At 44.6% G+C, this 27,303-nt stretch overlaps 2 protein-coding genes and 1 long non-coding RNA gene across 9 annotated transcripts; 1 reads left to right on the top strand and 2 right to left on the bottom strand.

The window, feature by feature from the left end:
* Positions 1-311: 311 nt before the first annotated feature.
* GINS3 (GINS complex subunit 3) lies at positions 312-5,085 on the bottom strand. The gene is made up of 3 exons (XM_031615472.2): positions 4,769-5,085; positions 3,922-4,155; positions 312-2,226 (listed from the first exon to the last, which is right to left on the bottom strand). The coding sequence occupies exons 1-3, from the start codon at positions 5,006-5,008 to the stop codon at positions 1,996-1,998; spliced, it is 705 nt and encodes a 234-aa protein (XP_031471332.2). The 5' UTR covers positions 5,009-5,085; the 3' UTR covers positions 312-1,995.
* Positions 5,086-5,234: 149 nt separating this feature from the next.
* LOC116243990 (uncharacterized) lies at positions 5,235-22,348 on the top strand. Of its 3 annotated transcripts, none has more exons than XR_016470843.1 (4): positions 5,235-5,316; positions 8,902-9,006; positions 12,750-12,830; positions 22,123-22,348. It is a non-coding gene; the product is annotated as an uncharacterized LOC116243990 (long non-coding RNA). The 3 variants fall into 3 exon arrangements; XR_016470844.1 differs by having other exon boundaries at positions 12,747-12,830; XR_004170089.2 differs by lacking the exon at positions 12,750-12,830.
* CFAP263 (cilia and flagella associated protein 263) lies at positions 20,475-26,933 on the bottom strand. 5 transcript variants are annotated; one of them, XR_004170088.2, is made up of 11 exons: positions 26,713-26,933; positions 26,020-26,140; positions 25,496-25,660; positions 25,256-25,411; positions 24,928-25,008; positions 24,582-24,734; positions 24,298-24,459; positions 23,756-23,911; positions 23,423-23,594; positions 23,250-23,321; positions 23,016-23,149 (listed from the first exon to the last, which is right to left on the bottom strand). XR_004170088.2 is itself a non-coding variant. In XM_031615469.2 (10 exons), exons 1-10 carry the CDS (start codon positions 26,913-26,915, stop codon positions 20,591-20,593), a joined length of 1,389 nt encoding a protein of 462 aa, XP_031471329.2. In that variant the 5' UTR covers positions 26,916-26,933; the 3' UTR covers positions 20,475-20,590. The 5 variants fall into 5 exon arrangements, 2 of the variants coding, with proteins under 2 accessions (XP_031471329.2, XP_031471330.2); XM_031615469.2 differs by lacking the exons at positions 23,250-23,321; positions 23,423-23,594 and adding an exon at positions 20,475-20,642 and having other exon boundaries at positions 23,010-23,149; XM_031615470.2 differs by lacking the exons at positions 23,250-23,321; positions 23,423-23,594 and adding an exon at positions 20,476-20,642 and having other exon boundaries at positions 23,010-23,149; positions 24,298-24,405.
* Between the last annotated feature and the right edge of the window lie 370 nt (positions 26,934-27,303).

The raw sequence follows: 27,303 nt of genomic DNA, 5'->3' as shown, positions 1-27,303 counted from the left end.
ATGTTCTTACAAACAAGGGAAGCGAGTTTGGAGAGTCATCAAATCTAATCTAGAAACTGAGGAGAGAATGACTTCTGGTTATAAACCAGCTCTCAAAGCAACCACCTTAAAATAACCCTTCAAACCTAAAGTGTTTTTATCACAGGTGAAGTTAAACTTGCTTCCCTTGCAGCTGGAACACTGAATGTGGTTTTGACACGATTTGCAATCTGTGCTTTAGCTCTTGGAGCAGCAGGGTATGAACAGAAATAGCCAGCTCCCACCTGTTGGATGTCACACTGATGAAAAGGTAACATGGAATCACCTCCCTTCTTTTATTTAAAAAAAACAAAACAAAAACAGGAAAATGTGGACCTACAAAATCAATAGCTCTTATCAGGTTGGAAGTGTTTTTGCCATGGCTTCAGCTAACTGCTACTACTAATATGGGATAAGTTAGACAGCTGACTGCAGGAAAACAGTTCTTGATCATGTCACCTAAAAGAGAACGGGAATAGGATGACCAGGACTGCGTTGTCCTCTGCAGCCATGACTTTGCAGAGATCTGCACGATCTATGACTGATTTCTCTATTGCTGGACAGCTAAGAATGGTCCCTTCAGATCAAATAACTTCCCCTTAAAAATCTTTATTCAGCATAAAAATCCAGAAATAGAAAACATACAAATGTTACAAGAAAATGCCTAGGCTACTATGTACAGCAGCATTTGACTCTGTACATACTAGAAGTACTTTGTGAGGCACAATTTCCAGTTTGTCTCCCAAGCAGGTGCTGAAGCCAACACCCTGCCCCCTCTCACAACCTCCAGGGCAAAGCTTCAGAGGAATGATCATGCACCATTTGTACTGAAGGTCTTTAGTCTGAAGAATCTGGTGTCCAGATACACATGCAAAGACAACTCCTACAAGAATTGGTGCATCAGATCTTGAAGGTCTTGCATCAGAACTGCTGTTGTCTCCCAGTGACTCCTGGAGCAGGAAGGACATGCATGTAGGATGATAACCACTGGGCTGTTCAATGAGTACCAGCTTCAATCTCTCCTACTGGCAGTGATGACGCTTACTGGAATCATTTTGCAGATGGATCAGAAGAAAGGGAACTCAGTTTACTCACTCTGTCCCTCCACTAGTAACTGAACTTAGTATGTAGATTTTCTCATGGGAAAACAGATGACAGAGGTTGATAATGGAGGATGATTTCCATTAAAGGACCTGCTTTTAACTCAGCCCAGACTAACTTTTGTTGCTCCTGTAAAATGAGTGGAAGAGCTCAACATCTGCTGTAAAAACACATCCATCACAAAAGACACTCATAGCAGATGGAACATCCTCCATCACTTGCAGCACTGATCCCACAAAGGCTGGAGGGGGAAAAGAAGACCAGGCAGCTCCTCAGACCTGCACAGGTGAAGAAGCATTCTCTGAGGTACTAATGCTGTGTACAGAAATCAGCAAGGAAAAGGATCCCTGCCTCATGAACAGTATCTGTTATAATTAGATGTACAAGAAATGGGAAAAGTTCAGTGTGATTTGTGGTGCTTTTTTTCATATAACTGGGGCTCTCCAAAGAACGGAGAAGCTGGAAACAGATGTTCCCATGAGGCTGGTATGGAAAAGATGGAATGCAAACAATTACACTTCTCTTCCAAACAGATCTGGCTCTGCAAATATCAATTTGGAAGATAAAGAATGATAAATATCAATTACCCTTCTAGAAAATCCTCTCATATCCTTTCAGCCACTTAGCAAGCACTATAACCACAGATCCTCAGGAGTGGTATGAGTAAGCTGTAAGGCTATCCAGCAATGTGATGTGATCTATTTTTAATATACTTCCCATCTGCCTTCAAGATTTGCACTAGGCTAATCCAAAGATGTCAGAGAAAAGAATTGCCACTAATGGACAGGGGGTCTATCCTTTCCCAAGCTGATTCATCTTTCTCTTCCATGACTATCAATCTGTGTCCTCTGTTGCAACCACCTGTTCTTCAGGCTTTTATCCATCCATTTCTGTAAATTTTCTTTTCCCATAATTCTGGACCAGACTGGAAACTGTGATTTGTGAAGCCTGTCCCTTTTCCCAGCACTGGAAGTCATTCAGCCCCTTCTGGCCAGCTTGAAATAAGGTTCGCTCTAACTCATCCAGCCGAGCCACCAGACTTGAGGTGTCTTCATTGTAGGCATTCTGAGAGGAGTCCATGATACGACGGAAACGGCTAATAAATGTCTAAAGAAGATAAGCAAAATTACTGACACATAAAGCAGAGGCTGCTTCAGCTTGAATGCTAGAGACCTTTCAAGATAGGAGATGTTCACAGCTGGTTCAGGGTCTGCCAGCTGCTGGTAGGGCTGCTGTACACAGCACTTATTAATCCTGGGTATGAAGACAAACCACTTCCTGCCTCAGCTTGGAGAGTGAATATCTGATACAGTGGAGAGGAAGCATGCATGGAATTAGATTTGGCTGCTCTCTAACAACAGGCTTGAGCAGACTAGAGGGTGTAACACAATTAGCATCTACTCCATCTCACTTAACCAGTGGAATGAATCTTGTGCCACAGCAGCTGCTGTAGGAACAGACAAGCTGCAGCTTGTGAATGGACCAGAAGATATGTCAAAACCTTATTTATGGTGATGTTTTTTTAAGGTAAAACAGCACAGCTCCTCTCATTTGCTTTCAACAAGTTGCACCTTGCATGCTTTGATATTTCAGTCAACTAGTGACATGTGCTGAAGTGGTTCTCTTGTTAAGACATACATTAGCAGAAGGAAAAGATGAGGAAAGGTGTGGTCACCTCCTCAATGCAGAAAGCAAACCTTTAGTAGACCTTTAGAAAGGAGTAATATTTGATAATTTCATGAATGAAGTTAATTAATGGAATAGAAATTATATTTATTAGATTAGCAAACAACGTGCAGGAATAGGAGGAGGGATGACTGTGAACACATTAGGGGACAGAATAATAATTCACAAGTAATCCTGACAAACTAGAAATGTGGTCTGAAAATCATTGGATGTAATTTAGCTGGACTACTGCAAGGTTCTACATGAAGGCAGAAATAATTAACTACAAAAATGCAGGACAAAGAATGATGGTCTGCGTATGCAGGCTTTAGCACCTCACCGTGGACTGCAAACCAAATGTGTCCATGTCACACTATCAAGAAAAATAGAAAAGCTGTGACATGATGAGCAAACAGCATCATGGTCTGGAAAATTCACAAAGGAATCTTTCCAAGAGTGCAAGGCAGGAAGATGTGTGCTGTTCGAGATGCTGCCCGTCAAAGCAGCTGAAGCTGAACTGGAAAAATACCAGCAGCAATCAGAGGTTAGGAAGCATGACACACAGTGAGGTACCAAATGAATTGGGGCCATTTATCCCAGAGTGAAGAAAACCAATGTTCAAATACATAATAGCCTGCTGCAGGAAGGAAGAGAATCTGTTCTCAGCATTTACTTTGTGTGAGACAAACAGAACAGAGCTTGTATTGCTGTGAAACAGATTTTGTTTAAGCCTAAGATAGGATGGTGAAGCAATGGAACAGCTGCACAGGACAGTATGAAAAGAGCTTTAAAAGCAGGTTAAAAAAACAAAAAACAGGGCAAATCAATTCTGCCTTGCAGCAGTGGAAAAGATTAAATACAGTTGCATCCCCTTTAGTCCCGTTTTACAGGATTTTCTGAAATATCATATTTACAGCGTGGAAGCTCCAAGCTAAAATCCAACTCTTGGCCTGCACTGACATTAATAGGCTGCACCATTCCCCAAAAGGGTCATACCGCTTGATCTAGAAATCCTTAATCCATTCTGAAGTCATCTGAATTGGAACAAGCTGTTTTTCCAGGAGTCTGCTGGGCAGCTGGGAACAAGAAGATAAGCAAACACAAAGACAAACTTCAGGCCTCAGCTCTAATACTTGCCTGCAGGATAGTCTGAGCTATCTCAGGGTTCTCTGGGTTGTCGAAGTTCAGGAGCTGGGAGCCAAATCCATAGTAGTACGGTCCCATTTTATGCAAATCAACCACATTGGCATCAGCACTGAACACTGTCCTCCAGGCCTCCTTGTAGATCTTTGGCAGCTCCACAGAGATCAGTCTCCTCTTGCTGTCATGCAGCCCCTTGGCCAGCCACATCGGGATCTCCAGCTTTGAGCCCTGCAGGAGAGAAAGGCACAGGCTGTCCCCAGAAGTGGACCAACACATGGACAAATCACAGAAACTGACAGGAAACCTCAATAGTGAAGATCTGGTATTACAAAGGGCCGGTTTTGTGCTCAGAACAGCCTCATGCTTAAAGACGGTTGGATGTAAGGAAGAAGTCTTTTACAGTGAGGGCAGAGAGGAACAGGTTGCCCGGAGAGGTGGTGGCTGCCCCATCCCTGCAGACTGTCAAGGCCAGGCCGGATCAGCCCTGGGCAGCCTGATGGAGCTGTGGTGTCCCTGTGCCCTGCTGGGGAGTTGGACTAGATGGCTTTTAAAGGTCCCTTCCAACGCTAAGGATTCTATAACTGAGATATAAACAAAACGCTATTCACTAGTTATTACTGCAGGACTCCGAGTCTTTGCGTCGACCTCAAAAACAGAGGCAAACGGCGCTGCTCACGCGTATCTCCTCACAACACCGCTGGTGGAAACAGCAGCGCTCCGCTTCTCGCAGCCCCGGGCCGCGCCTCGCGCTCCCAGCATGCCCCGCGCTGCCGCCCAGCCGCCCGCCCTGCATCGCCCCGCGCGGTGCCTGCCGGGAGCTGTAGTTCCCGCCGCCCGTCACCTCAGGGATGGAGTCCCCCGAGCCGGCGCCGGTCCCTTGGCCCAGCGCGAAGGCCAATCGGGGCAGGTTGCTCTCGGCGCGGCCAGGCAGCTTCTCCTGCGACATGAGGATGTCGTCCAGCGATAAGAAGTTCTCCTCGGGACCCAACCCGGGGCCCACCGGGAAATACGCCTCCGCCATGCTCAGGCGGGCAGGCGCGCAGCGACTCCCGCTCAGCCGCCAGCGGGAAACGCTGCGCATGCGCGAAGAGAACTCCCGCCCGCCGCGGAGGCGGGAACGGGGCTGAGGGGCGGGAACGAGGCTGAGGCGCGGGAACGGGGCTGTGGGCGCTCAGCGCTCCGTCAAAGTCACAGCCGTGCAAGAGCAGCCAGATCAGTGACGGTTTATTAAATCCTGCACGGTTGAATTTTTCACTGTGAGAAATAAAGCGCAAGGATGCAGGCCAGGACGTCAGCGCAACGTCAGTCTCTCTTTTCCCTCCTGGCATTTTCAGGAACAGATTTGCATTTCCTAATTGTTTGGCTCGCCTGTGGCAGAGAATCTTATTTGTAAGTAATGTCGTGCTGGATTTGTGACACAAGCTTTTGGAATCCCTTTGTTGTGCAAATGCAGGCAAATAACTGAAGTAAGCCAATTGGCTTCAGCAGCATTACCCAAAAGAGAGTGAAGTGCTGTGTCACAGGAATAAATATCGCTCTCAGGAGCAGATTCTGCAATCTTTAATTTTTAAGGAAGAAGCGTAAGTCACTAAATAAACGAAGAACAAAACCAGTTTCCCGTTCAGTTCAAATGTGAGAGAGTTAGCAACAGTATTAGCAATATAGCACGCTCAAATTTACATCTCAAAGTCTCATTCCTAACCTGGAGGAGAATTGTATCACATATTGCAGGCAGGAGAACAGCTGAAGGAGGAAGGGATTTAGGGTAACCGAGCATCCATCCTGTGGGAAAGCAAAAATAGCACTTCTGGCTTCCAGCTTCTAACCAGCATCTCTCAGGAGGAAGGCAGCGATGTCAGCAGGGTCTCTGGCCAGCCTGTAAAATTAATTTCAAAAATCTCTAAAAAGGAACACTGAAGAAGGAAGATAAACTGCATGCTATAATTGGTATTGCATTTTTAACAATCAAAGGGAGCATAGAAGCAGTTCTAGAACGTTCCAGTGTTTTCTTCCTCGATGTCACTCACTGCATGAATTCCTGTTATCATGTGGAAGTGGATTCAGCAATTTGCAAGGAATTCTTACCAGTTGCATAGCTTTGCTTGTAGCTGAAAAGCCACAATTAGGCAAGTAGCAGGCTTTTATGAACATTCATTGCTTTAGGCAATGCCTTGTTGCTCAAACTTTTTATAATTTAGATGGAATCTTGCATTTGGAGTCCCACAGGTGGCAATTTACTGTGGTTTTGGGTAGAGATGTGGAAAAACGGTAATTGTGATACCTGCCTTCAGCAGGTAGGAAATGAAGGAAGTTGCTAATTACAGCACAACAGATCTGCAGTCAGTTCCAAAGGGATGAGATCTCTGACACTTTTGATGTCTCGGGGTGGCTGTGATGATGTAAGTAGAACACTCACATGGTGTGGATGAAAGAGAAATGCTGTGTTTGTTCTTCACAGGAAGACCCTTTCCTACCTGAAATATACTCGAGCAATTGAACAAAGCAATGAGCCCTTCCCACACTCTGAAACATTAAACGTCAGCAGGTTTCCTTTTTGTTATGTCTCCAAGTTCCCAGTAAACGCCATAGGGAAACAATGGGAATGCTGCTCTTCTGGTTAAGTTGCATGCACTCCAATGCCATTCAACAAAAGGGGATAACTCAGAGCCTGGAGACAGAAAATATATGATCTAATGAATCGATCTTTGTGCACAGAGAAATAAACAAAAACAACCAGTTGTTTTGCAGAAATTATATGAAAAATTGCAGAAATTATATGAAAATGATGACTTGTTTGAAAGGAAGACAGGAGGAAGGGAAGGGAATTGCTATATATGAGCCTCACGTTCTATACCAGATGAAGGTGGTAGAAATTTTATTGATCTGGAGAGTTTGCTTCAGTGAGTTACTGAAAAAAAAAAAAAAATGCAAGGTTACGTATGTCTTGAGATCTGGAATAAGAGTTTGAATCCTGAATTGCGGGGAGAGTACATTTGTTTCAAGTCATTTTGTGTGTAAGCAGTAAGTTATCCAAACACAAATCATATCCTTTTTTTTTTTTTTTTTTTTTTTCCACTGCCTGATCTTTGAGAGACAGAGTTAGCTTCTGTGAGTAAAAGGCAACCAGCAGGTGAGCTGACAGCAGCATTTCTGAGTGCTGAGAGGATGCCTGTGGGTCCACAGCTTACCAGGGTGGAGGTGTGGGAGCCTACCGAGTGTTTGGGCAGAGTTTGCAATGTTAACCTTTGGAGTCTGAGGATTAAGGGGATGATGCTGTTCATTCTGAACATTTGGAAGAAGTCCTGTGACTCAAGGTGTGAAGGAATGAGAAGAGCCAAGACAAGCAGCTTGTGCTGTCTAAGAATATCCTGTCATGGTGTATCCTCAAATCTGACAGCTTTTCTCTTAAGCATGAACTACTCTTTGATGCCATGAAGTCTATTTTAGTTTTCATGAAACACCCCTATAGCCGGCCAGTGATATAGCTCATTGCCAGTAAGTCAACAGTGTGCAAGCTTCATCAGCTAAATATCCAAGGATGTTGTAATCAAAGCAACAAAATCCTGTGTGATATTCCAGAAGTGAATACATTTTGGTGGGCTGTACTCAGTACCGGGTTTTATCACACAAACCCAGATACGGATTTTTGGCAGAGTTTTAATCTCTTCCAGGAGAGCCTGCATATCTATTGATTTTCTCATTTTCTTATAATCCTGTATTTGCCAGCAGAGCCAGTAACATAACAGAAGAGCACTTTCAGTGGGGAAAGTTTGGCAAACCTGGAGTAATCTCATCAAAATGAATGATGGTTTTAGAATTTATTTTCATAATATGGGGTTTAAAAATCTATCTTCTCCTCACAGTGGAGTTTCAGGGCCAAATACCTCCAAGGCATAAATATAAATCTGCTAGGGAATGTGTAGTCCTATCTGGTAATTTTTTTGTTGTTGACAGTGTATTGTAATATTACAATATTACAGTTAACAGTCCTTAAAAAGAATGAAATCTTTTCTGATTAGTGCTCCTCTGCAAATGCTTTTTCTTATCTTTTGACTGATGGTTTCCATCATGGAGCCTCCAAATGCCTTATATGAGTGCTTTAAGTAATGTGTTGCATGCACTTTAGCTTTACTCATGTGTTCTCTTTGAGATTCATGTGCAGTTCCAAGGTGTTTCTCTGCTACATTTTTCAATGCCCACACTTCTTGGGGATTCCTGGAAGTTATTTTCTTTGAGGGCAGTGAGGCCCTGGCATAGCTGCCCAGAGCAGTGCCCCATCCCTTGAGGTGCTCAAGGCCATGGAGTAGCCTGATCTAGTGGGAGGTATCTCTGTCTATGGCAGGGGGTAGGAATTTGGTGAGCTTTAGGATTCCTTCCAACCCAGCTTATTCTGTAACTCTTGCTTCTCTATCCGTTTCCTTGTCCCTTTTCAACAAGGGATGCTCAGGTGGAGATGGTTAGCATATCTGAAATGATAGTGATGTGTGAGTCAAAACCTGATGTTAAAGATCTAACACAATGACCTAAAGTGTCCCTCCACTTTTAAATTCTCCCCTGCATTCAATTTCCTTATGAACAATTAATGGAGGAAGTAATGACATGATCACAGTTTGCTTTGACAGCCCAGACCAAAATAGCTGTTTCTGCAAATCTAATTAGGAATGACATACTTAAAAACATTGCATTTAAATTGTCGATTTAAGTTTTAGAGTTGGTGTATAGTGGAAACCCATCTTCCTGGACCCTAACAATGTGAGAGAGATGGTATCGATTCCCTTCCCTATTTCAGTAAATGGGTCCAAATATTCCAAATTCAGAAAGAAAAAAAAAAAAGGCTGAAGAGTCACTCCTGGACTACAGAGACAACTCTACATGAACAGTTCAAAACTGCAGATTCACATGGATTTATAGCATGTTAGTCATAAGGCTGAATTCCCCTTGGATAATGTGCTACACTGTCTATTTCCTCCGCAGGTTCGTGGCTCTGACAGCATAGGCTTGATCTGCAGTCCCTGAGCTTGATTCCACTGATAGCATCACCTGCTGTGAAGGATTGTAAAATGAAAGCTGTAACTCCAGGTGAGAGATTGGTTTGGACTGTAAGTGTTGCATTGCCTTACCATCAGCCCAGCAGTGCAGTGGCATGATGTCCTGTAGCTGATGTAAATGGAATGTAGACCAAGAGCTGCAGAATCAGAACATGTTATCTTTAATACTGAAAATGAGAAAGCATTTTTAAGTACACAGGGCAGACTTGCTAAACTATTCTTGTATAGATTATGCAGCATATAGAGCATAAGGAGTTGATTCTTGAAGGCATTCTAATCTCCTGTACTACATATAATATTCCCTGGTCCTTGCATATGTATGTAGCTCCCATCAGGGGAAATGGTAATGAATTTGCATACTAAGGAGAAAATAAATCCTGATTCCCCTTCAGTAATGTGTAATGTCAACAAAAGTCTTTGATGAATGCAGACTCTTCTTAATTAGATGCTTGGGTAGGAGATTATTAACCCATTTATCTCAAATTCTAATTGTACCTTGAATCGCTTGCTGGTTTATGCCTAAGCTTATGATCATATTTATCTTCCTAGAACCTATAAAGAGTCATGCTCATAAATGAATATTTCTTGAAAGTTGAATTATTGTATTCTTATTTTTATTCCCTTCCTCAATGTACGTGTATGTAAATATTCTGAAATCCTTACTCTATTAACCAAGAGTATATCCTGAAACATAACAATTCCACAATTGCAGCTGTTTCCACATCATGACATGTGACCTTTAAAAAACATGGATTTCTGCACCAGTGACAGCCAAAGGAAACTGACTTTATGGACCCTAACAATGGAGCGGGCATGGCTGGGGGGCTTGCCAGATTTCAACTGCATACTAAAACTAAAAGCTTAGGTTGTAATACTAATGTATAAATACTAATGACCCCACCGACCTAAAAATCATCCCTAGGAGATTCAGAGCAAGCCAGTCAATTTGCTAAAAGTGCATGTAGTTGTCTGGATGACATACGTTTGCCCGGATACAGCTGAGGATTCATTTGAAAATATCCTCAGGCAGATGTTGCTTCCTTTGAACACTCTGAGTTGGCCTACTTGGCAGCTCATGGTGTATACTGCAACAGCTCCATCTGCCGAAACAACTCCTAAATCACTGGGAGTTCGAAAAGTAACAGCCAATTATATTCCTCCTATTAGCTGTGCTATTAGTGGCCCTCTGGGTTTCTGTGTCTAGGGCAGGCTAGGTAAGAACAGACTAAGCAGACCATACTGCAGTTCCTTTGTGTGTATGCACTGACACAAGAGAGAGAGAGCAACAGACACAGCTGACATTCAGTAAAGTGAAATAAATTGTAGTGAATGAAATCACTTGATTGAACTGACCCTGTTTTAATAGGCTGCCATACAGGACTTCCTGTGTGCATGCAAAGATGGATATAATAGCACCATCCAAGTTGTGCAGGGATATCTGAGAATGGAGAAACTTACTCGAGTGTTGTTTGTAGTTTTTTTTTCTCCTGTATCCTATACTTTTAACTATCTATACTAACTAACATTCATTCAAACAAACAAAAAAACTAAAAAAAAAAAACCCACAAACAACTGACACAGTTCCTGTTTAAGTACCATGGCAGATGATAGCACTTCTGGCACCTGTGGCCTCCTAAGTTGCCAGGTGGTTGCTCTTCAGTGGCATTACTGATGACCCAGCTGACAACTTCTCCCATTTACGGGCTGATTCTCCTATCCAGTGCAGAGTGTGTTTCTTGTTAAGGTCCCTGCTTCTCACTGGTGAAATAATTCAAGCTAAGGTGAGGCTGACTCTCCTTCTATCCTTACGCTTCTAGGAGCACTCTTCGGGCAGAAAGTGTATATTTGTGTTGACATGCAGCTGGGCTCAGATTAGTTGCAAGCATATATCAATTCAGGTACCTGCACGGCTGAGTGTCACTGCATCTCATTTTTGACAAGAGACTAATTTGTAGATGTCTGTTTTGGTTGTATCTGACAGGCTCTATAAGCAAAGGTTTCTGTTGTCTGATTGCAAACACAGAAGTGTTTCTTGCACCACCCACCCTGGAAAGCTAAAGCCTCCTGCTTCACCTTTTTTTTTTTTTTTTTCCTTCTTTCTCTGAGTTGAAGAGCTGCTGATCATGTTGATGTGTCCCACCACTCTGCTGCCACGTGAATCAAAGCCACAGGGAGGGGAGCCCCAGGTCAATCAGAGTTGCTGCAGGACAAGGTCATTAGCCCCAGCATCCTCCTTGCAGCAGGCGTTGAAAGGATGATGTATGTAAGTGTGGGCTGAACTCAGAACTACTCTGAGTTCTGCTACGGATGCAGTTTGTGACTTGGAGAAAATCAGCCCTCTGTTTTTTCAGTTTTCTTATCAGCAGAGAGAGCCTTTGGGTCGTGTAGATATCTCTTGCCTCATCAAGACTGGAAGGACTCATTAACTTGTAAATTTCAAGGCTTGAATTGCTATGCAGGGCCAGACCCCGCTCACTGCACCAAAGGGAGATTTTATGGTTGATAAAAACAGCAGTAAATTCCATCTAGGGAACTCCAAATGCAAGAAACTCCAACAATTTTTACAGAATTCCCATCTAAAGCACAAGTTTTAGCAACTTGGCACTATTCCCTAAAACAAGAAACACTCATGAAACACTTGCTACATGTCTAATTGTGACTTTGAAGAATTTCTTTCAAATTGCTGAATCCAATCTCATATGATAACAGGAATTCATGCAAGAAATGACATCTGGTGGGAAAAAAAAGCATTGTAGACTTTAGATCTGCTTCTATTTTCATTTTGGTTATTGGAAATACAGTTTGCAATCCCAAGTATAGCATTGTGTTATCACTTTCATAGTTCACTCTAAGGGAAGGAGGACTGTAGTCCTGGTGCCTACAGACATACCTCACAGTGACAAGACAAGTTAATGCCTAAATTCCTCCCCTTCTCTCCTCCAGACCTCACAGTTTACTTTTCTTATTAGCTTAATAATAGCCTGCTCAGTCTGCAAGCTCAGTTTTCTCTTGAGCATTGTTTGTTTCTGCCATTCTTTCTCACAGAGCTATTCTTGAAAAATGCATTTTGATTAGGTCTATGCCCCTGACTTGAATCTAGTAGGAGTCATTCAGTCTGGTGAGTTCCTCTGCATTTCTGTTCTATGGACTGAATGAAGCAGAGATTCTGCAGAAAATAGATGTGAGCTCCTGTAATTAAAAACTGGGCACACACAATGTGACTAAATCAAGATGGATAACAAACCGAGTGTGAAAAGATACCTTTTTTGCCCCGAAGTCACAGTATTAATGGAGAAAAATGATTTCAGTTCCTCTCCACCTTAGACAAAATTGAAAGCAGTGTTAAGATGGTACTGAGCTTTCTTTGAATACCATACTGCATGCTGCTATTAGTCAGCTCTTATTTATTGTGGTTTGTAACTTCTCTTTCTTAATGCAGCACATGATGTTGCAAAAAAGTCCTGCTCTCTGGTTTTGCTATTAGTATTTTGGGGGGGCTGTAATTTCAAAGGGGATTAGAAGTTTTTGTGACAGGATCTCATTTTATATCAGCCTAGCAATGTCAGCATCAGATCCAGGCTATCTAAACTGACCCAGAAGACAATGACCAAGGATCAAAGCAAAATCAGAAGGGGATACTAAACTAATGCTGATACCACCTTGCCATCATGTGAAGTCACCTGGTGTGGCCTCAGCCACACAGAACAGGTCTGTGGCCTCAAGTTCTCCTGAAACATATGATCTTTTTATGTTGTTTCTTTTTTTTGTCAGCAGCAGAACATTCCAGACATCTCTCCAGAGAGAGTGAAGGAGGGCAGTCAGAGCAGAGCATGTACCCACTGAACCTGAAACATGGTAACTATTTGTCCTTTTGCAGCACTTAACCTCCTCTCTGTCAGCAGAGTAGGATTCCTTAACAAATGCTGCAACATGTGGAGTTGCTGAGTATTTCAAGGCACATGAAAATCATGGAAACATTTTCAGACACATTGTTTTATCATTCCATTCTGGTCACTAACAAAATTAATTTGCATTTTTGAAAAATCATTTCAGCTGGGCTCCCCAAGAGTAGTGGAGCTTTTTGTGTTCTGAAAGCCCTCTCATTTGATTGGATTCCTAAACAACAATCTAACTGTAGGTGCCCATTTAATAAAAAATCCCAAATTCTTCATCATGGGTTGGACCTATAATGCACGTCTCACAGACCTACAGGTCAAAGAGCAAGCCAGACTGCTTTACAGAGGACTACCAATGGTGTCTGCACCAAGTACAGCTCTTTGATCTACAGCTGCAAAGATGAAGATCCTGATAAAAGGTTGCATCTGGATTAGAATCTGTCTTTGCTGGGTTGCCAGTTCCCTTTTTATTGTGAGAGTCAAGGTTATATTCTGAATTCCACTTAAAAAAAAAAGCATGTCAGCTTTTTAGCATTTGAGGCACTGTATCCTTATTCATTGCAAAACATTTTGTGCTAGGTATGACAGGGCTACAGTCAGTCAGTCTGATGTACTAATGCAGAGAATCTGATCTTCTATGCCATGCATTTGGAGTTTTTGAGGCTTTACCAGCTTTGTCCTTAGATCAAGGTTATTAATCTGATGAGCACATGGACACCTAGGATATACAAAGATACAGAACGAACTTCACAGCCCCACCTTTTAACATCAAAAATGTTCTTTTTGTCTTGAAGAAGCCAGCAAGCATCTTGCATCAATACAGTATAGTCACACTGTTTTTTGTCTCCGTGTTCTTCAGTGCTATTCCATCAATATTGCCATCCTGCACTTGGCATCATCTGCATTGTCATCTGTTTACTACCACGTTTGTAGTTCTGAATAGAAGCTTAAAACCTTTGTTCTTTTACAGGATTTTAGCTTATGATAGATTTCAGTGATGGTCATGGTTCTGTGCAGCCACAGGTGGATGTGCATGGCATGTAGGCCAGGAATGATCCTCATAAAGCATGAGGCTCTGCATAAGGCTCTGCTTACGTCTGATATATCTAAGTGAGTTTCAAAAACATGGTGACTGCCATCTCTTTCACACCTACAGCTAGTGAAATCGTGACAAGATGCACACTGATACAGCTCCCATGGGATCCAAATGTTAGAGCAGGTTCTTTTTTCACTAGATTGCATGGGAAAATTATGTGGTATTTCTTTTCTCTCAGACTTGTACTACTTTCTCCTAGCCCCCACAATTTCCCAAGAAATTCACACTGCAGACACAGCTATATCATTAAGAGGCTTCTTGAAGTGCTAAGAAAATGGCACTGCACTTAAATCTGTCAACTTCTGCAACTCGCCTTGAATAGTAACAATGGTTGTATTGAGCCATGAGATTCACACCAAGCTTGTCATACCTTTCTTTGGATGCTGACATTCCAATTGCATGTCAAACACTGCCTTAACATACAGGCATGTTGTGAAATATGCTGTCAAATAATGCAGTGATATTTTGCTAAGCATGGAGATTTCTTACAGTTCTTTATAATTCCTCTCCCATTTTTTATTTGAAAAGAAGTTAGGATTTGATCATTAACCTTTAAAGGGGCTCTTGAAGGATCTGGGCTGATGTGAATGGAATTTTCTCATCTCCTGCAGCGTTCTGGACCAGTTAAATTCCACCCCAGCAGCTCATCACAGAGCTGTTGGCCCTGCCAGGCAAGGCTGAGCACAGTCTGTGGGCAGTGCAGTGTGCATGGTGGATGCTCTGAAAAGCAGACAACGAGAAAAGTCCTTGCACTAAGATGTTGACAACTTGTATTAGAGTGAGTAATGTGCTGGGATGCAAGCCAGCCTCCTAGACCTTCATGTTATGGCTGCAGCGTAAGCAATTTCAGTGCCAGTTAATTGCACTTGAAAACACTGTGGTGGTTGTGGTATCTAAACACAAAATAGGCGGAGATGCGGAGTAATGCCTCAGGACACGGTGACTTTACTGTGAAGGAATCAATGAAGGACTTTGAAGTCTACTCTTGTTTTCTTTGAAGATATTTCTTTCCTATCTCATGCTGGCACTAATTCAGCAGATATTGGTTTCTGTCATTGTTTTTTAATACTAAAACCCAGGGATTCGGCTGTCATAGACTGCTAGGATGCAGTTCTCAGCTTCTAACATATAGAGTGGTTATGGCTGACCTGCAGCAGTTTATAACTTAGCCACTTCTCCATCTACTTTAATGCTTATGTACTGCATTATGAAATGGCACACTTTGTCATGTTTGTAGTTAACCTCTTCTTAAGCACAGTTACTCCAAAGATGAGGACTGCAGTGCCTACTTAGTGTAAAGGAAGGAAGGGGGAGGCACTGGGATCAGAGTGCTGCCTGTCTCACTTTCTGTGCTGCTAGGTGGCCCTTTGCATCTCTGGGTCTAATTTTCCTGTCCTCTGTGAAAAGCTGCACCTTTTCAGGGTACTTTGGGAGATCTGCAGAAGAAAAACTTTGTAGCTCTGTTAATGCAAATAGTTCTATGCTGTGTCTCCTAGTAGATGTCATCAGGCTTGTCCAGAATCTCCTCCAGAATATCTACAGAATTCTTCATGCTAGCATCAGTGGCAGTTGAGAACAACAAAAAGAAGTTTTGTTCAAAGATTCTAGGCACTAAGAAGTATGTCTTCCTTTCCAGTAAAATATGGCATCATTTTCATAAAGCCTTAATTGTCGTAAAGCAGTAGATTTCTCTGCAAGCTGTTCACTTTAGTGGGCAGCCTTTTTCATGCAATGGGATGTGCTTTAGGTGCTCTTTTCTGTTGATGTATACAAGCTGATCTTTTCTGTGCCTTTGTCTCACAGTTGGAGAAAGCTTAGGACATGGTCCTGCTGCCATTATTCTGTCCTGCTTATAAGAGGGAGTTTTGACAGTGAGAGCAGACACAAAATAATGTGTCACTCTTCAGGACCCTCCAAGCAAAGCTGGGTTTACCTTAATTGCTCTCTATTTTTCTTTCAGTGGATTTTGCTAAATATTCATGAATCAACTATGTTCACAAATGTGAGTAAATATAGTTTATTTTCTTTAGGAATATTCCACTTGATGTCATTGACAGAGATAACATTCAGGTCTGTTTTATTTATTTCTGCAGAAAATACAGCCTGAGTTACTTACAGAATATATCTTAAAATTGGCAGTATCTTTTTGCTGAGTCTAATAAATATTTGTTGGAGAGTTCGTCCTGCAGTACAAAACAAAGGAGGTTTGGAAATGCAAACCTGTTCTGTTCCCTTCAAAATCCGTTTAATATTATTCATTGTCCTTCATGATAGCATTACTGAAATGCTATCAAACAAAATACCAATATCAAACCTAGTGGATTTCTTGGAGTCTGTGCTTAGTATTTCTCTTGTGTATCAGAACTTTAATTTGGGCTGAACAGGAAAAAACAGCATTTCTTACAGCTGGAGAGAAAATTCCAGCAGTATTTAGCAGCCATGTTGCTTCCCCAAATACCAGTGCAGGAAGAACCATCCCATCCCCAAGAGAAAACTTCCATCTTCCTCCCCTCCTCCCTGTCTACCCATTCCTCTCTCCCTGCAATGCCACACAGCACCCACCAGCTGCTGCACCATTCTCCTGTGGGCCTGCAACCACCACACTGCGATTTATGTACAAAATGGCTGCTCAGGAGGAATAAAGGATCTGCAGGGCACCTCTGAGCATTGACCTGTATGGCAGCTGATTGCCCTCCAATCTTTAGGATTGTTCTAGGTGGACTAGGGTCCAATCTCAACAATCAATTCAATCCCTGAACTTCCTGCTGAAATTAATGGGCTGCAAGATTCTTATTGACTTCAGACAGCTTTATCTCCCATGATTTATTCATTGCTCTCTTCTGCATCTAAAGCTTTTCAGTGGGACCCAATCTGTACAACAGTTGAACACAGCTCTGCCATCCCTGCTTATTGCTGAGTTTCTGCATACCTTTCAGACTGTTGTATTTGAAAAGCACCAGCTAGGAATCTGCTGAGGGCCCCACCACTAATGGTACCCCCCAGCAGCTCCACTGCCTTAGCTCTAGATCAGTTTCTTCCTCTTCTCTACTAGAGACACACAGCAGAGTACCTTACCCAGGCCAACAAAGAGTAATAGCCTTCCTGTTGTTGCATTTTGATTTGAATGAATTTTTTCCTTTCTCTGGAACATTTTACTGCTTTCACGCCTCTACTGAAAACCTGTGTGCTGTCTACCAATCGTCTGATCATGGCAAGATTTCCCTATCGCTCATTGTTTTCTACCTTGCAATTTCAGTGTGTTTAACCTTCTAATTGCACCTTTCACCTTGTTGTTTGTGCCACAACATCACAGCACCTATCTAATGATGGCTGTTAAGGCCTTTTACCAACCTGGTAGTTTGCCATGTCAGCACCCTGCACTTTAGAGCATGCTCTGTAGGGCACAAGCACTCCTCCTGTCCCTCTGCTTTTTGTTTTTTTCCCCGATAAGATCTTTCTGTTTAGCCCAGGAGCAGCAGATTGCAAAGCCCTTCAGTGAATTCTTAGGAGATAATTGAAGTGCTGCAGCCTTTGTATGCAGAGGAGGATCAGGTTGGTTATACTCACTGCAGGTAACACTGCATTTCATTCAGCAGCATGTCTGCGCTGGATGTTTGAGATAGATGTGGTTGCCATTATCTAGTCTTCTCAGCTAGGGTTTTGCTACTTAAAACAGCAATTAGCACATTTGTCATTGCCACAGAGCAACAGACTTCATTCATGCCTGGAGAAGGGGCAGAGGAGCATGAGCAACAGTTGGGTTTGTCAGCCGTGTTCCTGTAATGGCACTGTTTCTGATGTTCTCAGTTCCAAAATTATCTCGCTGCACACCATAGACCCATATAGCTTTGCACTTTACTCTTAGTTCCTTGTCCTTTACTGTGAACTTACCTATATACAAACCATTTTATTTGTCACCTTTTATATTAATGTTATATTTAAAACTGTGGTGCTTGGCCTGCAAAAGGATACTTCAAATCAAGCCAAGGTAAATGCCTCCATAAATACAGTTGCCACATTTATACTGGATTATATTCAAACTGCGTAGAAGGAATGGAATTGAACCAAGAGGGAAAGATTATTTTTATTGCCTATTGCTGTAGGTGGCAAATCATTTCATCTGGCTTGTCTTTTGTTATCAGTACTTGGACTCCTACCTCAATTGCCTTACAAAATTGCAATTTGGAGACAGCAGTTTCACCTGGACTGGTGTTAAGGTGCCTTTTGCCTCTTACAAAATGTATGTGCTGCTGCTTAGTTCCTAGTAAGGCTGCTAGGTTATGTGCTTTAGCTTCATGAAGAATATACAAGAACCCCTGCTGGCTGTGCAGGTATAATTTGGGATACCTGCAGCATGGCTGAATGTGGGTTCAGAACTGAGCCAGTCAAGTTCACTTGGCAATACTTGATAAAACACTTTGATACTTTGATAAAAACAAGGTAAGGCTTTCAGGAAATGACCACACACCTTGCATACCTCACATTTAGGATTACCATTTACATCCTTGTGGAAAAGACACTAAACATTACTAACAGGGAGGCAATAGTATATATTACTGTAACTAATATACAGTGTTCACTTTAGGAGTAAACATAAGTTTTGTTTTCACTACTGTTTCTTCAGAAACAGACACTTGATTTACTCAAATAAAGTATGGACATGATCCAAAAATCAAATCATTACCTATTTTAGACAGATGCATAATCCTGCACCTAATACTATTTTAGCCTCTATTAGCCTCTGTTTCTTGTTTCCATTCTCATCCCCATACAAGGAAGATGGATCTGTGAAAAAAAGATACCAGGAGGCTCTCTATGAAGCTTACATCTTTAACCTCTGCTGGATTTCTGTAATGCAAACTCCTTTTTCCAGCGCAATTGACTAAGGAAAGTCACTTCTTTAGGGATGGATGAATTCATTATACTTCAGTGTGGCTTGTTAGCCACTGAAGCTTCTCCATCATCATACTATTTGCATATATAAAGATGTATATTGTATATTTATACATTCCTTAGATGCATGCTTACCATATATATAATTAAATTATTCTGTTGAAAAAGAACATATTGAACAGTTAACTCTGATAGATTAGGATGTGTATTTCCACAGAGAACAGAAGATGCATGCATTTACCTAAAAGGGAAACTGGGTGTGCAATGTTCCAAAGGAGTGGGTTTTGACCTGGTATATATATGCGGATATTTAAGTAAGATGTGAGATTGGTAAAGGTGATCTGACATAGAATCACAGAACCAAGGATCAAGTCCAGGTCTTGGCTCCACACAGGACTGTATGCTGGTGCACCTCTCTGGAGCGGGTCAGAAACAAATGGGATAGCATTACATTAGTCAAGAATACAGAGCTTTGCTTTCAAATGTAACAATCGCCAGACATTCAAACTTGCTAATATTTTATGTTGAGATGGGAGTATCACTCTGTACCAGTGCAGTGCTCAGTGGGGATGCTGCACTGCGCCTCTGGGGCTGTGTCGTTGTTATCTTCTCATATTCCAAAGCTCAGTGAGAAGCTTTGTGTCCTTGCTGTACCCTCTAACCAAAAGATATCAAGTGTTAGACTGTCTGCTCTCTGGGGATGTTACTAATAAAGCACTCTCCAGCTGGCTGCCAACCACTGCTTTTTAAAAATAACCAAAACATGGGAGGTTACAGAACCCATTAACCCCAGGACATGTTATTATCCCTAGAACAACAAACATTTTATGAGCTAAATTACAGCTCTGACAACAGTATGTCTTAGAAAATAATGAATTGGGCCCTACAAGTCACGAAGCTGGCTCAGAAGTATCCATTTTTTTCTCAGTGGACTTGAGATTTTCTTTAGTATTCTCCTGATGTCTGATTCTTCACGATTTTCAAGTTTTCAAAAGTTGCTAATTTTCTCCCTGCTTAGACATTGCTCCAGAGCTGGGGCCAGTAAATATTGCAAGATGCCATCATCTTCTAAATCCCAGTCATTAATTAGTAAGACAGCTTAAATTATATGCAAATTTTCAATACAGATATAGCACCTAAGAACTACAAGATTACTGTCCCTTGAGTGCTATTAGGAGATACGTTGTCGGAGTGTTTCATCCTCCTTCACTGCTGAAAGCATTGTCAGGAAGATGAAATGAAAGTCAATGACAAAGCAGCGTGCACTGATACCTGTCACCTGGCAGACATTTGTCACCCTGATGGGCCAATTGCTCTGGTTCTTTCCAACCAGAACAGCTTTAAAAGGGAATTTTGGTGCCATGCACAGGTGAGGCTCACCTGGAGCCCGCAGCCAGCCCTCCCCTCCTGTCACCATGGGGAACGCAGCACCCATGGGCAGCAGCTGGGTTCTGCAGCACTTCTAGCCCCTGGTTTGGATGTGTCTGTCTTCTGAATGGTTCAAAAAATTTCTCTGGTTTAAAGTTTAATTCTGGGGCGTTGTATGTAATTAAAACTTGACATTTGAAGTCATGAATGAGCAAGCTTTGTATTTTAGCTTAGTCTCAAAAGAATATCGGGATGCAGACAGACATGAAATGACTTTATTAAATTAAAAGCTTCAAACTTTCTGTAGGCATGTAGTTTGTGCTGCTGGGAATGGGCTCTTCAGAAATAGCACTCTGGTCCCGCTAAGCTGAACCTTGGCTCTTCTCAAGGGAGGGATGGAATCGGGATGTTCCACTGCAGGAAATAGAGGGCATGAGTCAGTACATCACTAGTGCTTCTCCTTCCCCCAGAATGTGGGCAAGGCCCAGGAAGCCCAGGCTGTTAGCATCCCCAGGCCCTGTCTGGGAAGGAGGAAGGCTCCAAAACATTGCTGAGATCCCCTGGAAGCTGGATCTTATTGACATCTATAAATAGGCAGAATATCTTTCTTTTCACCAATGCCTCTGTGAGGCTGTTCTTACAGTGTTTCATGTGCAGATTCAGCAAGGTATGGAATGATCATGTTCTTTAGTCCAAAAGCCTCCAGGAGAGAGATAGTCACCTGTCGCCCATTGGAAGCCACTAAGTGGGACACAAGTCATTACAGCTGCTGTTTTACTGCCTGACCACAGTCAATGCTGAACCTTTTATATGCTCGGGAGAGAAAACATCTGTGACACACTGCCAGTGACTGCAAAGCCACAAATGTAGACCTGCTGTCTGCCTCATCTGCCAAGCTTGGAAAAGCAATACATAAAATTAGGCTCCCAAGGCTACCTAAATAGGAAGCCAAATAAATTTAAAGATTCTAAATAGCTTTAGTTATTTTCATGACATCCAAAAAGGAGAAAACAAATGAGTTGCTTGTTTTCAGTGCCCTCGGTCTGTAGTTTAAGGATAATAGTTAAAACCATCTATTTTGACTTTCTGGCCTAAGTAAGACAGGCAGGACTGCAAATGCTGGTTTCAGAATGAAGTGCTGTTTGGCAATGGAATTCTTAACGTACAGTGAAGAGCATCCTTCATTTCTGTCATCAAAAAATAACAAAAAAAAAGCCCTGCATGCAGAACTCCTTGTATATATATAAGTCCGTCAGGAAAACATCTTCTCAATTCTCCGGAGCTGAGAAAACAGCAACCAGATCCTTGAGCCATTTATACTTGTCCTTCCCATCAAATCTTTCTCAGCAAATGAGACCAGAGCCTGGAGGGTTTCATAACCAGTCCAGTGAGGTCAGACTCTGTCACCCGAGCTGCACTGAGCCAGCTGCTGGTCTGAAAGCTTTTGAGTATTGTCTGAGAGCAGATTGCCTCCATGTAATGATCTATCCAACTGCGATGGCTTCTGAACACAAAACCTGTGGCATTCTATAATCCTTCCTATCTCATCTCTTTCAGGCCTTTAAAAATAATTTCAAAGTCTTTCCATTCCTATGATATGCCTCTAAATTTAGCCACTTTTTGCTCTGTGTGGACGACCCTTTCTTTCTCCTTTCTGTGCAAGCCCACTAAGATTTTAGCATTAATGGGGTTTTTAATTGTTCTGTTATGAAGCACATAAACACAGAGCCCTTTGGCAAGGGCACACATTAGAAATAAATTGAGTTCTCATCCTTATAATAGAAAAACAAATGCAGTATGGATCTGTCCGTTAGCCAAGGGCATGCTCGCCCCTTAGAGAATGGTACAACCACACGAGCAGACCCTTGTTAGTGACTGCTGTTTGCTTTTCCAGACAGATCTCGCTCTCCTGCCTGCCAAAACTGCTTTTTGATGGCTGCTACTGTAACACGCTGCCGCGGATCAGCCTAGCACTGGATGCCCCTCTGACACTGCTGCCATACTTCCATGGCTCATACATCATCTCCTGCTTGAAGGACTCCATGTGGACACTACTTCTCTGCCCTGCTCAGAACCCAGCTGCCACCTATCTTCCTTCTACACAACACATAGTGTGTAATACAACCCCAAGTTTGAAACAACCTTGTCTTTTGTATGGAAGAATCTACCAAGGATGAAAAACTCCATCTGGATACAGAGCAAAGAATAAGGAATTGTGGTTCCACTGAATTCCATGGGATGTGAGAGCAGTGAGGCTGTAACACAACCTTGCTTTTTCTCCTAAAAGGTGATCCTGGAAACACTGTGATGCGCCAGACTAAAGGAACTGAGATATGGCTCCTGAAAGCCATTCTCAGTGATGGTGGCATGAGGTGCTACCGGCCTTCCTGTATGCCCTGGTGTCCCACTGCAGCAGGGATCTTGGCCACAACTGAGAGGGCAGGAGTAGAGGTGTTCCTCACCTTGTCAGGGCAGAAGCTGAGCTGCAGCCTCCACTCACAGAATGAGAAGAGACCTTTACACAGGCAGCAGTGGTATTTCAGGAAGGTGATTTCAACCCCAAGCATGAAAAGCGAATCCCCAAACTCATCTAAGGATGGGCTACTTGGGATTTACATCTCCTGCAGTGAGGAGATGCTTCCCATCTCCAAGAACAACTTGCACTTGGAAGTTGTGCTGGGACTGATTGAAGAGATAGACTCACAACAGAACTGTGGTTACTTTATCATTTCATGCACAAGTGATTTCAGCTCCCTGCACCTCTCAGAGTGCTACAGTTACCCATTTGACAGCAAATTTCCCCACAAGGCCGGTTCCCCCTGCGGCTTCCACTGCTTGCCCTGAAGCATCACACAAGGCAGGTGCAGGTTACCAGACATCTTGACTTGGTTCCATGCTCTGTGGTGGCTTTGCAAGGTCATCTGCAAGGGGGGGAAGGAGAACTTAATGAGTTCAGTCAGCAGTGATATGTTGTGGAGAAAGCTGCTGTATGGCATTCCCCTGCACCCACCCTGCTCCCACCTGCACTAAGTGCTCGATGCAGCACTTGGGCTTTGACAATGCTCCTCTCTTATCTCCACATCTCCTCCCAGGCTGCAGGAGTTGTGCCAGGGCCAGAGACAAAGATACTGTTCTTGCAACTTTGCCATGAACTCATGTTTGTCAGCTCTTGGCCAGATACAGCCATTCCTTACCAGAGAACAGTCAAGGTACAGATGAGGAAGAAATGTCTGAGATCATCAAAGAGAACCACCAGCACTGGTGACTGGCTGGTGTGCTGCAGCCAGACACGTCCCAGGCACCATGTGTCCCCTTCTTCTTACACACCCTTCAGGTTCCAGCATGAGCCCAGCCTGATGGTGCAGCCTGTCAAGTTACATGCTGCATCCTCACCTCCAAGCTCAGTTGTTAAAATTCAGTCTCTGTTCTGGGGGTAGGGAGGAGGCAACAGGAAGAGCCTCCAGCACTGCCTACAGCAGCACAGCAGGAGACAGCACCCAGCCCACTCCTGGCCCCATCTCCCTCACCTCAGCAATTGCCACCTTCCTCTCCCAAGCCTTGATACTCTTTTCCAGGTCAGCAACAGCAATCATTGTCTGCACGTAATTCATCACGGGAGGAGTGCTGTAGTCTGACAGCTGCTTCTGCAACCACCCAATGAGTCTCTCCTCTTTGGCATGTTGCTGCAGGAGGAAAAGTGACAGAGGGCAAGGACAGAGCAGAATAAAGGAGGGACACAATGCGATGTACCCACCCATGTCTCCATCCCATAGGGGAGCTGTCCAGAGCTGTGGTGGCCCAGCCTCCATGTCCCCAGGCTGTGACATATGTGCTACTTCTCACCGGGAAGGACACTGCTGGTGAAAACCTCAAGAAAAGAGAACTTCAAGAAGGCAGTGGATGGACCCTGGAGGGTAAAATCCACAAAGGGGCAAAGCTGGCCATCCCCACCCACAGCAACAGGAGCTCCAGGACTTATTCTCAGTCCCACCAAGGCATGCAGATAGCTGTGGCCTAAAAAAAAGTCCTCTCAAGTGAAGTCTCAGTGATTCACAAATTGTTATTTTACCTCCTTCACAAAAGCAGTATTTCTTTCGACCTTCTCCAGCATCTCTTTTCTCTGGGAGATGTCTTTCATCAGAACTGTCGATGTTTCCATGGCATTGTGCAGCTTTTTCTGGAACACAAGAGCAGGGCACTGGCAGGAGGTGCAGTGGTAGATCTCCAGTCCCTGCAAAGCCACTGGAGTACTTGGACTGAGGAAGGGAAGGCTGCAAGAGCTGCTGGTAAGCTCATATGCGACCATGGGGAATAGCAGGAAGGACAAGCAGGGGCACTGGGATCTTCACTCACCTTCCAGAAGTTGAGGATCTGGATCTTCTCTAAGGCCAGCTTTAGCTGCTGCAGCTCCTTGTTTTTCTCATCAATCTCCTCCTCATACTGTGCTTTCTTAACCTGCAGCAGCTCTGCGTGGATCTCATGGAGCATGTCTCCCACCTGCTCCTTCTGCAAGCCCAGGGAAACAGAGCTGCTGAGTGCTGACCAAAGCTCAGACTCAAATAAAAGAGCTTTGATTGATGGGGAAAACAGACCTAAAGCACAGGGTTATCTGCCTGGCTGCAAACCTGAGGCTTAAAGAGAAATGTCAGACAGCATGCTGCTGCCCATGTCCCATACTGGGTGTCCAGGCAGCACACACCTGCCTGAGCTGCTGCTGCAGCTTCTTCTTGTAGCTCCTGAGAAAATTGCTTTCTAAGCGCAGCTTCTGTCTCATCAGATCCTGAAGAAAGAAAACAGATTAGAGAGTGACAGCAGGGATGAGGCAGAGCACCAGGCCCCATGCTTTACTGTGCACTTTCCCTTTGTTCCACCTGCACCACAGCCTTCACACTGCTGCTCTGCCTCACCTGTGCTCACAGGGTTAGTTGCTAAGATAGTCTGAGAATATGAGGCAGCTCATGTAGGGGTATGGGAACCCAAATTTTCAGATGACAGACCAGGCTCAACTTCTGCCATGCTGCACTGACCCTCTGGTGGTTCTTCTCTTCCAGGTATCTCAGCAGTTTCTCAGAAGCTGTGATGCTCCCTTTCTCATTGGAGATGGTACTGACAATGCCTTCCTCAAAGTCACTGACAGCTTTCTTAACATCAGCCCACCAAGCATCTGCTTCTTGTATGACTGCCTGTAGTAATGAAGTCACATCACAGTCAAAGAGAGGTGAAAATCCACAGTGCTGCAGGATGCCTCGATATCCTAAGAGCTGTACCTCGAGGTCGTGCAAGGTCGTCTCTGAATCCTCCTTCATCTTCTGAATGTCACTTTTCACATCCAGCAGCTCCCGCTCAGCCAGCTCACATTTCTGCTCCACTGTCAGGGCTGCAAAGTAGGCCGATGAACTGCTGCGCAGCCTGGATCTGGACCTGCCACGTGTCTGCAACAATTGAGCAACAATGCAGATGCCAAACCAGCACTGGCCAACTGCTGCTGCATTTTCATGTATTCCCAAAGAAAGTAAGTTAGTGTTTAGATAGCAGAGGAACAACGTGCACTTGGCAAGAGGGATCTGGGTGTGGATACACACAGGTCTGGATGGATAAGCTGGGATGAGGAGAATCAGAGCACCCTGGCATCATCCCCCCTACGTGTTTAGCTTCTCCTTCAAATCACTCAGTGGCAGCCTGGCATGCAGAAGGGTGAGTGAGCCCACATCTACACCTAGAGGCCCAGCACACCTGTTTTCAAGCTGGGGTTGGGGTTAAGTCACTCATTCCAGTCTGCCCCACTCCATACCAGTGCGGGTACCAGCTCTGATGGGGAGCCGTGCTGTGGGACGCCCGCGCTGCTCAGCTGCATCTTATGGTACTGGTTCTGAAACAACTCCACCCTGGCTCTCAGCAAGTCATTGGCATGGCTGCAAAGTGATGGATGTGTACTGTGACAAGAGCAGTGGGAAAAGGAGAACAACCCAATGCAAAGCAGACCCCCCAAATGAGGGAGGATGCAGATCTGCCTTCCATGAGCCGGGTCACAGAAAAGACCCTCAGAGCTGCCCCTGTTCAAACCTGGAGCCCAGGGGCTGCTAGATCCTGGGACGGGCCTGCAGGACGGATCCTCAGGTGGCCAGGGGTGGCTTGGCCTCTGTGTCCTGCCCCCATCCCTGCTTCTGCCCCTGTCCTATTCCTACTCCTGTCCAGTTCCTGTCTCCGTCCTGCCCCTGTCCTCATGTTCAGTCCCTGTCCTTGTCCTGCCCATGACCTGTCCCTGCCCTTGTCCCATCCTTGTCCTTACCACTGTCTTATCTCTGTCCCGGTCCTTCTCTGCCCCTATCCCTGCCTCTGCCCCTGTCCCTGTTCTTGTCCTGCCCCAGCCCCTGCCCGGCTCCAGTTACCGCCCAGGTTCTGGCCCCGTGCATCCCCTCGCCCCGCCGCCCCCTCCAGCCCGGTGTCCGCAGCCCGCTGACCCCGGCCCGGCCCCAGCCGGTACCGCTTCTGCTCCAGGCGATCCCGGAGCTGCGGCAGGGGCAGCGCGGCCAGCTCCTGCTCCGCCATGGCGCGTCCTGGCAACGGCGGCACGGGGGGGAGCAGAGGGAGGGGTGGGCAGGACGGCTCGCGGAGCTTCCAACGGCCATCGATCGGTTTCGTTTGTTTCTCTGCTTGCTGGCGCCCACGGGTTTCTCTCTTTCTCATTCATTTTGCAGAGTGGAGGTTTTACCAACCCAAGCAGGGGAAACGGACTGCGCCCGGCGCTGTGCGAGCCTGCACCACGGCAGCACGCCCCAACAGCGGGAGCGCAAACCCCCGGGGGCTCCGCTCCTGCCCTCGGCCAGGCGTGCGCTCGCGGCACTGACACCGCATTCGCTTTGCTCACCAGCGCGTACGCACCGAGGCGCACGCAGGAGCGCACACGCACATTTCCATCATTAGTCACCGCTCCATCTCCGCGAGCCAAACCGCGGCCCGGGGGTGCTCGGGGCTGCGGTTTGGCTCGGGGCCGGGCTGAGCGCGGCGCCGTGCGGCATTCCCTTGGCAGCCCTCGGCGCTCACAAACGGCTCCGCCGCGATCCCCGCGTCGCGC

Source organism: Phasianus colchicus, chromosome 13, assembly GCF_987193195.1.
Source record: "Phasianus colchicus chromosome 13, bPhaCol1.hap1.1, whole genome shotgun sequence".
Taxonomy (NCBI): domain Eukaryota; kingdom Metazoa; phylum Chordata; class Aves; order Galliformes; family Phasianidae; genus Phasianus; species Phasianus colchicus.
The sequence above is the reverse complement of the archived record's forward strand: the minus strand, read 5'-3'. Positions and strand labels throughout refer to the sequence as shown.